The sequence below is a fragment of the Tinamus guttatus genome, unplaced genomic scaffold, assembly GCF_059628265.1.
Source record: "Tinamus guttatus ecotype Peru unplaced genomic scaffold, ASM5962826v1 Tinamus_guttatus_pri_ptg000330l, whole genome shotgun sequence".
Classification (NCBI taxonomy): domain Eukaryota; kingdom Metazoa; phylum Chordata; class Aves; order Tinamiformes; family Tinamidae; genus Tinamus; species Tinamus guttatus.
Window position 1 is genome coordinate 3287129 of NW_028288864.1, and position 12197 is coordinate 3299325.

Here is a 12197-nt window from a genome sequence, read left to right on the forward strand (position 1 = left end):
AGTGGTAAAGTCTGTGAAACTCTCCGCTAATCCTGTTTTTATGATACTCTTCCTAGTGTTTCTTTACTGCTTGCAACCACCACTGATGTATTTGCAGCAGCGAGTACCTGTTCCAGCTGGACTTTATCAGCACAGAGTGAGCAGCAGCAAGCAGTGAAATCGCTGCTGTATCCAAAGTGCATCTCTGCTGTCGCATCCAGAGATAGAACTGCTGCGGGGAGACCGTTTTTGGGATATTTATCTGGCTAATTATGTGAATGTTAGTTGGGTGATATGTTGTATCTAGTTATCCCCAGTAGAAACCGTGTGTCTTAAAACTTGATGTGAGTTAAAATGTGTCATCTTTTCCTTGGTATTTTTCCTCCTTCCTTTCTTTTTTTTCCTCCTGTCTCTGTGTTTTTGAACTGGTCGTGGGAGTGATTAGAAATGAGGTTTTTCTCCATAATTAAAATATCTGGTTCAGAAAGATGTCAAAAAAGTCATGAAATGCAGATGATGGTATCAGATACCTTTCTGAACAGAATTATAAGGAAGTGTTTTCACTAGAGACAGTGCTTGGAGGTGGATGCTGGCAGGAATTCAAGCTTCCACACTTGTTCTTATTGTCACATTTTCCCAGAAATCTCATTGCAGCGGTGCTGGAGGGTCCTTTCTCTGCAGGCTCTGTGGAACTCCGGTAAGAGAGCAGCTCTGGGACTGAGGAATGGGATGTCCCTTCAGACAGGGAGAAGTTAAAGAGAGAGACCATCCTTTGATGGTATTTGCTCCTCATTTCCTTGGCTGACCTGTAGAGATTCCCAACAAAGCAGTAACATATAGGGTTGAGGCTGGAATTGGTGAGGCCAAGCCACTGGGCAAAAGGTCTGAGCTGCAAGATCCAGGGAGAAGGAGACACATCCTGCAAAGACTTGGGGATGTTGAAGTCAATCCAGATGTCCATCAGGTAGACGGGCAGCCAGGAGACTGCAAAGAGCAGAACCAGGGCCACCACCATCTGGGCCACCTTCCTCCGGATCTTCAGCCTGGAGGCTGGCAGAGCGCGGTGCAGGACGGTGCCCTCCTTCAGGCGGCTACTGCGGCTCCAGAGCCGGCGCACCGTGAGGAAGCAGATGACCATGTTGAAGAGGACAGGCAAGCAGTAGAGAGCACAGAAGAGCAGAAAGTTGTAAGCTTGCTTGAGCCTCTCCTGAGGCCAAATTTCTCTGCAGATGGGGAACACCAGGGGCAAACCCTCCACCAACCCAATCTCATCCCTTTTGTTCATGAAAATGAGGGGCATGCATATCCCAGAGGACAGCAGCCACACAACCAGGATGGTACTGAGGATCCTCCGCTGGGTAAAGAAAGATCGGGCGTTGAGTGGGTTGTGCACGCTGTAATAACGGTTCACGCTGATGACGGTCAAGCTGAGGACGCTGGCGGAGACTGAGACGGCTTGGATGAAGGGAACGGCCCGGCACAGGAAGTCCCCGTAGACCCAGGCTTTGTAGATGAGGTTGCCCACGGTGATAGGCATGCAGACACACACCACCATGAGGTCACACACTGCCAGGTTGATCAAAAGGCTGCGGGTGGCACTCAGGCTGGACATCCGACTCCGGCGCTTCCGTGTGAGCACCCTTATGGACATGATATTGCCCACAAAGCCCACCACGAAGGACACCAGGTACATTGCTGTGAGGCTGATGGTAATGGGCTCCTTTGCAAAGAGGAAGAGCATCTTCTCCAACTCTTCCCAGCCCAGCTCCTGGCTCCCATTCCAGAGCCCGCTGTGGGTCTGGTTGTCCTCTTGCCAGAGCTGCCCCAGGCTGTAGGAGACCGAGGGGAGGGAGGAATTCATGGCTGAGCACTGCCAGGCGCTACCGGGGCAGTGCCTGCCGCGCGGCACTCAGCGATGCTGGCATGTTTAGCTGGAACCAGCCGAGCCTGGAAGAGAATGAATGGAGCAGGGATCAGAGCGGGTCCTGGCAGCATTTTCCTTGCTTGGGGAAGGTGGCAGGTCGAAAATGGCTTCTCGGCAACTTAGTTAGTTGAGCCGCAGCTGGGGGTGCCTGAGGAGGGCGGAAGGGGCAGCGGACTGCGCTCACCGGGAGCTCCCTGCCCGGCTCGGGGCTCGTGGCGCTTTTGGGATGGGGAAGGGAAACGGGGGCCCGAGCCCCTGCCCCCCCCCCCCCCCCCCGCCCATTCCCGGCCGCCGCCCACGCCGTGTCCCCGCTTCCCTCCCGGCAAAGTTGCGTGTCCCGGCGCCGGGCGCCCTGCCCGGGGCAGCCCCGACCCCCTCCCCGGTGCCCCCGGTCCCGGTCACACTCACCGGGCGGAGCGGGGACAGGGCGGCCGGGCTCCTCCCGCGGGCCGCGCTGGCGGCGGCTCTGCCGTGTGCCCGCAGCGCAGGACCCACTGCCCCCCGCGCACACACACACAGACACGCGCGGGTAGACACGCAGATACACACGCAGTCACACACACCCTGCCGGCGCACACCCTACACCCGGCTGTCACCTGCACGGCCGCGGCGCGCAGCCCCGCACGCCCCGCACGGCGCTGCACACCCGCACACGCAGAGCCCCGCACGCCGCCCCCGGAGCCCTTCCTGCACGCACAGCGCCTACACCGACCTGTCCTGCACCCGCGCTGCGCAGAGCCCCCGTCCCGCATGCAGACCCCTATGCAGAGCCAGCCCCCGCACACACGCTCCCCTCCTTACTCACGGTGCAGATACCCGCCCTGCTCGCACTTCTCCGTGCACGCACGTTTCTGCGGGTCCCTGCGCCCCCGGAACGCGCCTGCAGAGCCTCCCTGTGCGCACCCTCCCGCATCCCTGCCCGCACCTCCTCTGCACCCCCTGCCCGTGCGGGCACCCCCTCATCGGCACCCCCTGCACCCCTGCCCGCAGCCCCCCGGGAAGAACCCCCTGCCCGCCCGGTGCCCCGCGCCCCGTGCCCGGCCGCGGTGCTGAAGGGACAGCTCCGCCCGGAGGCACCGGGCAGGGACACGCAGGGACCGGCAGGACCCAGGCGACAGGGCCCGATCCGGGCAGGATCACGCAGTAACCAGCAGGCTGGCAGCACTGCTGCCCTGTGCTCCTGGTGCGGAGGAGCGAGGGGACCGGAGCTCTGCTAACCCCGCTGTGCACCGCAGCACGGGACAGCGCGCACAGCTGCCTCGCCGTGCTACACGTGTGTGCTCTTCACTAGGCTCCCACGGGTGGGAAGTGCTCCCTTCCCGCTCGTGCCTGCAGGTTCCTGGCTGTGACTTGCTGGTCCTCTCCCAGCTGCACGCACTGGCAACAGGAGATCAACAGAGGCGTTGGTTATACTGGGCAGGATTATTTGCTTGGCTTGGAAACCAAAAGAGCATCTTTGGTACTGGGAGGCTGTGACTTCTGAAGGGTTTTTTTTCTCATCCTGATTTCCATTTAATTAAAAACAAATTCACGTCCTCACCTGAACCCTTCTATCAGGGCTAAAAGGCAAAGAATCGGACCACAATCAGCAGAAGAAATTAAGATGGTCTGGAGATGGGTATGGACTGTCTTGAGTTCAGCTACAGCAAAGTGGAGAAATATCCAGACACTTTAGTGCTTACCCAGGTGGTAACCTCTTATCCATCCTCCCTCCTTGAGCTTTCGAGGAGAGCCACATAAGCAAGTGGTTAACACAGCTGCGGGTAGTAGGAACCCATTAGAGCAATGAGCACTCCAGAAGTAAACACGGCTTTTTGTCTTTCCTCTTAAACTGAAGGCAAGAAATGGGGAGAATTGATCATGGAAAAAGTTACTTGCAAAGGTTGAAAGGCTTGGTTGGGAAAAAGGTTAGCTTGTTAAATGAAGCTTTTGTTAAATGAAGCTTTTGACTGGAGGTACTCAGATGAAGTCAGTGAATTACAGGGGAAAGTGTTTGATAAGAGGAACTGATACGTCTGCCTGAGGTGTTTATTTTTTATTTTCTTTCTTGGCCTTCTCAGAGAGAGAGTGAAGTAATAAACACAGCCCAGGTGGAGACTGGTTGTCACTGAATGGTGAATGCCCTTGATTTCAGTGGGAAACTCTCCATATATTTTAGTGTGTTTGTGTGGAAGAAAGTATTTCTGGTCAGCCCAATGTGAAATGAAAGAAAGATCAGCAATGGGATCACATTTGAGTGTGTATCCAAATGTGCTCTGGGTATAAAGCTCCTCTGCATTAGAATATATTTGCTTTAAGCATGTGACTTCTTATTCCCATATAGTTTTATGTATGCGTATTTATAGATCTTCAGAGACAAACAGCTTCAACAAACTAATTATAGTGTGTTGCCCAGAGCACAAGGTACACATTATTTGATGCATTGAAATACCTGAATACACTCATGGATACCTAAAATCCGCTGCAGTTTCCCAGCTGTTCCAAAAGCAAATAGATCTGTTGCAAACAGGCAGCTACCCAGGGCAGGGTTTAAGCTGGCAATTGGAAATCTGCCAGCACCCAAGCCCTTGCCACCCTTCCCAAGCCCCCTAAAGCAGGACTGTCATTAAAAACAACAGCAAAATGAAGGTGTTTAAATCAACAGTTTTAACAGAGTATTAACTGCATACAAGAGAAAAGAATTAAGAAATGTGCAATGGCCTTGAAGCATATTTTGTCCAGGTAGTTACTTACCAAATGCCCAAGCTAATAAATACAATTATTTTTATGTTAGTTTTCCTCCATGGACTCTATTTGTAAATTGAATAATTAACTGCTAAGAAAGCTTTAACGTTAAAAGATTAGATTACAAAGGTGCTTTGGTATAATTAGGATACCGGCAGTAAATCTGCTTTTGCATCCATTGACACAACTCAGAAATGCCAAGTCATCTGTTACCAAGAGATGAGGAGGACGCACGATGCGCTGTGCACAGCGGACAGAGAGGACAAGGTTATTGATCACAGCGAGTCCACCCGAGCGCCAGGGCAGGGGGAGTTCAGCTCTCTGGCTCTGCACAGCCTCCCTGCTGCCGCTGCGCTGCGGGGCCATCCCAGGGCCGGTGCCAGAGCTGGAATTCAGGCAGCCAAAGCGACGTGCTCTGAATGTCCCCGGTGCTGGGGAGTCCCTAGGACTGGTGCAAGCCGAAGGGAAGCCTATGGCTTCTCTGGTTGATGCTGGTGACCAGACGCATGGACTGTGCGTGTGGAAATGGGGCAGTTCTTCAGGTTGTGCACGTAGCTATAGCGGCTTGGGGACCTTCCACACTGTAACAGTCCTCCTTGCTGCAGAGAGGACCAGCTGGCAGATGAGTTTTCTCCTTGATGGATGTGTACTCCCCGTGCCAGTGCCTGCCCTAGCAGCAACACTGCTGTCAGCCCCTTATGGGATGGCATCTGACCAAACAGCTCTCTGCTTTTGCAGCAGCTTTCTTAGCTTAATTTGGTTGCATTTCCTAATAGTCCTGATGTGTCCAAGCTGACATTCTGCTTTGGAGCAGTGAGATTGGAGGCTATATCTACTTTTTTTCCCCCTGTGCTTGCCCAGCAGATGGATGGAGTGGGATCTGGAAAGATCTCCGCGCTCTTAGATCTGTCTCTGTGTCCCTGTCTTCTAGAGACCCTGTTACTGATGCCACCCACACTGGCATTTATTTATTTATTTATTTATTTTAGGATTTATTTAGTATTTCATATATAGAGAAGTAATAGTGAAACTTCTCTCTCGGTCGCCCGCTTTGCTGCTCCCTCTGCTGGTCCCTGCGTGGTCCCGTGGCAGCGCCGCTCTGTCCCCACGCTCGCAGCAGGGACACGAAGCTATTTCTGGCACGGTGGCCCGAGTCCAGCGCCCGGCATAGCCGCGGAGCCGATGTCAGCGCGGTGACACGCGGGATCCGCGAGGCGATAAGAGGCCGAGCAGCCAAAGACGATGCACGCGCGGAGCCAAGTGCACTTCAGGCTCTTTGAAAATAAAATCACTAAACAAACAGAAAACAGCTGGGAACTCATGTTTGTGGCTTGTAATTACCCTTAGGAGAACGAAACCCTTTCTTTTCCCACTATTCTTCTTCCACCATCAAAGAAGAAAACATTTAAGCTATTTCAAGTGTCCTTTTGAGGATTTGAAGCAGAGAATGTGTGTGTTTTAATGCCTGAGAATATTTGCTGCTGTTTGTTTTCATAAACAGATATGCGCCAACTTCTTTATCTTCTGTCCTTGTTATTGGAAGCCTTGGAGATTGAGTACTCTGGAAATGCAGGGCCTGAAATCAAAAGATATTGTGTTTTTTACAGAAGAATATGGATACATAAGAATCTGATACGGTGTTCACAGCCTCAAGAACACCGAAAAACCATTTTAGCTTTAGCGTGACTGAAAAATCTCTCTCTCGATATGTTTTCTCCTGGCTTGTGTAGAAGTGCAGGCAAGGAGCAACCTGGGGAAATCCAGAAAAGATATATTACTAAAAGGACGAAACTTACTGCTGAAGAGACCCTGTCTGAAAGCAGAATCATCAAGTGAATTCAAGCCTCTCTCATCAAAACAAAAGGCACTGAACTGAGATGGGCTGTGCAACTACAAAAAGGAGCTTTTAGTAGAAATCAATGCTGTGGATCGCTAATCAGAGGTCAAATTTACAGGCAAGTTCCACCCTGCTTCCAATGCTAGTGATCCAGGCAGCTTCTCCCTGAGGCTGCCCAGAAGAGAGGCAAGTGAAACAGGTCCGAGCAGAGGCTGCTGAGGCAGTTTTCTCCATCCTGATACCTGAGGACAGTGGATTTGCAGTGCCATCTCACTGCCATGGCACTCTCTACCCAGGTGCAACAGGCAATAAAGAGCTCTTTACGTAACAAAGCAGCTTCGTTTCTCTCAGCTGATTACCATCTGGGGGAAGCTGCTGACAAAGGCTTTAAATTCGCCACTGTTTGCCTCTTCCCAGCTGCAATGGCTTGCAGAAGCTGAGGGGAAAATCACAGAGGCAGGAAGGAAAGGCTCTGCAAAAAAATGCTACTGGAACTCAAGTATATTATCATCAGGGAGGAGATTCAGGGAGCAGAGGGATTTTATAGAAGACAATAAGTGAAAGCAAGTTTGTCCTTCTGAGCGAGATGATTTACTCTTAGCCTTGATGATCCTTTGCAGGTAATTTTTGCAAACTGCCTATGAGTGGGGTCAGGTTGCAATAAGAGCTGAAACTTTTTTTCATTAAAAAAATGTTTGGTTAAGAAATGCTCTGTGTTAAAAATGAGCCTTGTTTTATTCTGTGTTTCTAATCAGGCAATCTTTAGGACTTCTGTTATGTGGTCTAAAAAAAGAGATCAGTTGGGTGGAAGGGCAAAAAATGGCTGTGGGTCTAAATGCTGTCTTTTTTGGGGGGCATCTTTTTAAAAGGAGTTTTCACAACTAGAGGCATAGAAAATTAGGCAGACAGGGACTCTGAGGGGCTGCCAAGCTCCATCAGGATCAGTTACAAACTTTTTCTCTCCAGGAATAATGTGTAACCTCTCTTTGTTCAGTGACTCATCTAGGAAGACTCGGGCAATTTGCTCTAAGCACAATCAGGGCTCTCATCACCACTGACCATGTCTGTCTTTCTGGTTCCAGTGCGTGTTCACAGCGCAGCTTCGAGAAATGAAGTGTGACAAGAGCACAAAGGCTGAGGTTAGAAGTTGAAATAACTGCTTTGGTTTTGCTCCTAGCTTTAAAGCTCCACAAGCTCTTGGTGCAATAAAGCACATAGCAATAGCTAAACCCTTGCTTTGAGCAGGTCATGTATCAAGAGAGGGAAAGAAAATGAAGGGGTGTTTCTGGCTCTTTGACCATTGCTTGGGCTGGAAAAAGAAACAAGGAAGCTAAAAGAAATGCTAATTAGTAACTGAGTCTATAGCAGAGGTGATTGGGAGCAGGTGTTTTGGAATGGAGCCTGTTGGCTCATTAAGCAACATCTGATATGTATCAAAAAGGCCCAGGTGAGCTAACTTATATGATATGTGGCCAGGACATGAGGTACAAGGCAAGAACACTAGACCGGAGGCAAAAAATACTCAGTTGCTATTTCAGGCCCTGCTTCTATGTTCTCTTATCATGAATCTCAAAAGGTGGCTTTGTTCACTCCTTTTTGTCCTCCTCCTTTCCCTCACGTATGTTGGTTTCCTCACTTTTCCAAGGCTGTTATGAGACTTCTTTCCCTTTATAGTTTATCTGGATCTTTATGTATGCAAAATGCTATATAAGACCCCAAACAGTCCTTATGGCTCTGTCAGTGGCAAAGAAAGTGTCCTGATGTTGGCTTTTGGCTTTTGCTGAAGTAAAACCAAAATTAGTTAGTTTTATATAGTTTGAAGAAAGGATATGATAGACTATGCCCAGCTATCATGGCAAGAAGTTCTTGAACAGACTCTGCAGAATCAGATGGTCAATGAACTTGGCCCTTGTCACGCTAATTCCTGGCGTCCTTTTCTTGGTCAATGGTGATGCACAATAACCCAACTGTCAGATAAAGGGGTACCAATTCTCCCACTTCTATAGCAGATCCTTTCTTTCAGAAAATAATCCCTATTCAGGCTACACTTAATCTCTTCAGATAGATTCTGCCACTGTGCATGAAGTGTGAGGCAAATAGAACCTATACAACTTTCTACCTTTCTTGTGCTTGCCGAGAAGTCTTTTCCATCGTGTTGACAATGAGTCCATGCTTCTCCCATACTGACTTTCCTACCATGAGGTGGGTGCCAGCATTTCATGTTCCATCACCCCTTGCTGAGGCTGGCAGGGAGAAGGTCACTCTGGTGTCTGCAGGCTGCTGCTCTGCAGACGTTGCTGATGTGGGAGTCTTTTGCTGTGAGGAAATTGCCAGCACTTGTTACCAGCCCATGGGAGGATTGTCAGGAGGGCCGCTGGCATCGAGGGATGCTCTGTAGCACTAAGACTGTGCCAGAAGGGACCCTGCTGGCCCTGGGAGCCCTGGCACAGATCAAGTACAGGGGATTACAAGCCCCCTTCCTTCTTGCTGGTCTGGGGACCAGGCACAGTGCTTCATTTCTTTCTGCAGATCTTGTCCAAATGAGGAAAATCAATTCTCTGAGCTAAGACTATTTGGTAGCATGAGCCAAACCAGCCATTACCTTGTTTAGTGACTTCAACTGCTCTGAGAGTTGCTCCAGTCTCTGATCCTCCTCTGGGGGGAGGAAGATGGACTCTAGGAGTGGTGGAGAACACCTGGAGCAGCCCCAGAGCTACCAGGTTGAAGAAGAGCAGGAGGGAGGAAGGACTGCTTGGCTCCAGGACTGTAGGCAGTGCAGTTTCCTCTGGATGGAAAGAGGGGAGGCCATTTGGGAGCAGCCCCATCCAGTGACAGGTCTCCTCCTGCCTTTTTCTCCCTGCTTTCTCCCTCTCAGGTGTCCCTCCAGTTCATGTGAGCCGTAAGGCCAGCAATGCCTGCTTTATAGGCAGGTCCTGTCCAGGACAGACAGTCTCGATACCCTCCTTCAGCAATTGCTCTGGAAGCCTTTTTGCCTGGCTCCTGTGTTCAGCTGTTCCACAGCAAAGATAAACATTTGGTCTTTAGGTTAGAAAATGAAACTTCAGACTGTAACCCCGTGGCTGGCTCTGCTCCTTCCCCTTCAGAAAGCCTTGATCTTTCCAAATACACTCTAGGGCAGTTCTTTTGTATCAGCTCTCTTCTCTGTTTCAGGACACAGGTCTTCAATAGTTAATAGCATGTTAAAGCAGGGGAGAAGAGGATTGATTTGTTCTTTCCTATAGCCTGAATACCAGTACATGATGCTTTTGTGCTATCATTGATGTGCCAAACCACCTCTTGAGCTGCAGAGAGTTTAATTGACAATCATAACTGTGTGGCTTTACTTTTCTCAGGAGTTTCTTTTTCAGGGTGGGTAAGGGTGGCTCCCTTGGAGGTCATCTCCTATTTCCAGTCAAACTGGGCATGGGAGCAGTGAGCTGTCAGCCCTGCAGTTTTCCCTGCAGAGATGCTCTGCAGCCCCAAAGGCTGCAACCAGCTCAGCCTTTCTGCGTAGAAACGTGGCAAGTGGCAAGCTGCAGCTGAAGACCCCTTTGCTGCTCAGCTTGGGAGCCACAGGAGGAAGTGGCTGAAATGCTGGTACTGACGACAGCTCTGTGGATGTGTCAGGAGCAATCGGGCTCTCTCTCTGGGCAGATGGTAATTAAGGATGATCGGCCTCTGGAACAAGCTGTGGTGAATGTGTTCAGGAGTCATGGCACAATCTCTGCTGCTACTTGATTTCTTGTGGCATCTCCTTTTTTTTTTTTTTTTTTTTTTTTTTTTTTTGTACTTGAAATATTTTTGCCTCATTTTTCTGAGGTCCTTTTTACTCAGTTTTGGGGTAAACAAGGTTATTGCATGTTTATGCAGTAGTGGTTATAGAGGGAGTCTATTGCCATAAAAGTATAAAGTATTATCCTTATAAATCACTTTACCACTTTTCATTCATGAAAAATAATCTCTATTAAACCCTAAACAAGCAGTAATAGAAAGGGCATTTTCTTTCAAATATAGTTCAGCCTTATCAAAAGCCTAACGCAGACACCGGTGGGCCTGATCTTATCTGTTTGTGCCTGTTTTCCTCAAGTGGTACAATTTGGGACCATTTTATGTTCGCATTGCACTCTTTAACATGAGAACAGGATGCCTTTCAGTCAGCGTTCTTAATAGTCTGCAAAAACGTTATCAACTTTTAAATAGACTCATAAATGTCAACTTGGTGGCATACTGCATTGTAGTTGACTATGTGCTCACCTCTTCCTTATAGGTCCCTGGGACTATAAATAGAGAGAATTGAGAATGGCCAATTTAAGGACTGAGAAAAGGCCAGAGCAAAGCTGTGGCCTTTTACTTAGCAGTTAGCAATTTCAGTGATTGCACTCAATAGCAAGGATGTGTCAGGGCTGGCTGGTTATCAAGGAACTTCTTGATGGAAACAACCAGTGACACGTGGTTGTCTTTCCCTATTGCTTTCCATTAGGAATGTGGTCCATCTTATGTCTAAAGATCAAAGGAATAACTAGGGGGCAGCTGTAATTGCATTTTTGGAGCAAGTTCCTGTTCAGATTCAATAGTGTGACCTTATGCTTCTTTTGATGTCCATAATTAACACAAAGTAAATATAATGGCTTTTTGCCTTGTGTGGTCTGGTTAAAGAAATGGAAAAATGTTGCATCTAAGGGAGATAGTACAAAAGAGAGAAGAGAATAGGGTGCAAGGGGTAAACGAACTGCTTTGAAAGAGGACTAAAAAGGAGAAGAAAATAGAGCAGTGAGAAATTATAGACTATCTACTGGAAAAATGATGCTTTGTTCATTCTGAGCATCATTATCATAATTTCTACACCTTGATCTCTCAAGATCTCCATTTAGACTCACCTGAATTTTCAGTGCATGTTCTAGCAGTTATGTGTTCCTTTAAGCTTTATCCCTTTTCTGACCCACCTCACCACTCTTGCAGTCTGTCTAATCTGCCTGAAGTTGGCAGAATTGAAGCTGAAGAAATATCTCTCAATTACTAAAAATAATCTTTTGGAAATGTCTTGCAAGTTGAATCTTATTGCTTGGCTCTGCATACACAGGGCCTTCATTTCATGTTAGCCCTCAACGCAAAAAGGCAGTGAGGAAAACAAGCAAGGCCTGGATTTTATCCTCCTGTCTTGCTTGTATCACACACCTGGAGGATTTCAGAGAAAGACCAACTCAGTTGAACCGCCCAGTGAATGAAGCTTCGACAGGGATTTTCTTGCTTGATTTTATTGGCAAACATTTTCACTGAGCTCCCAGAAATGTCCCTCTCTGTTGGTAACACCCACGCTCATTACATTCATCACCATCTGACCAGCTGAGAATTAACATTGCACTCTACTGTTGGGCAAATACAATTTCTAGGATAACATTCAGGTGTTGGGCTATTCAAGGTAGACTTCTACATACAATGGTGATCTGTAGGGCTCTTCTATAAATCATTCTTGCTGTTATAGACCATTCTACAAATCCTGTTTGCACCTTTGGATACAGGAACAAAAGGTCTTCAGTGATCTGGACCACAACTAGCTATGTGACTGATGCTGGCTTAGTATTGTGTGTGTGATGGGAAGGATGTTAATGTCCACTATGAGGATCCTATGCTCATCGTACTCGTCTCTGCTGTAGAGTGCATGTGATGAATGGTCCCCAGCAGGATCAGCAGCTTAAGGGTGAGTGGACTGTGAGGCTATATCAATTAAAGTCT

At 48.6% G+C, this 12197-nt stretch overlaps 1 protein-coding gene across 1 annotated transcript; it reads right to left on the minus strand.

Annotated features, from left to right (window-relative positions):
- Nucleotides 1-221: 221 nt before the first annotated feature.
- On the minus strand, nt 222-1842 carry LOC104571295 (QRFP-like peptide receptor). Its single transcript, XM_010218385.2, has one exon. The coding sequence runs from the start codon at nt 1838-1840 to the stop codon at nt 524-526; it is 1317 nt and encodes a 438-aa protein (XP_010216687.2). The 5' UTR covers nt 1841-1842; the 3' UTR covers nt 222-523.
- Nucleotides 1843-12197: the final 10355 nt, after the last annotated feature.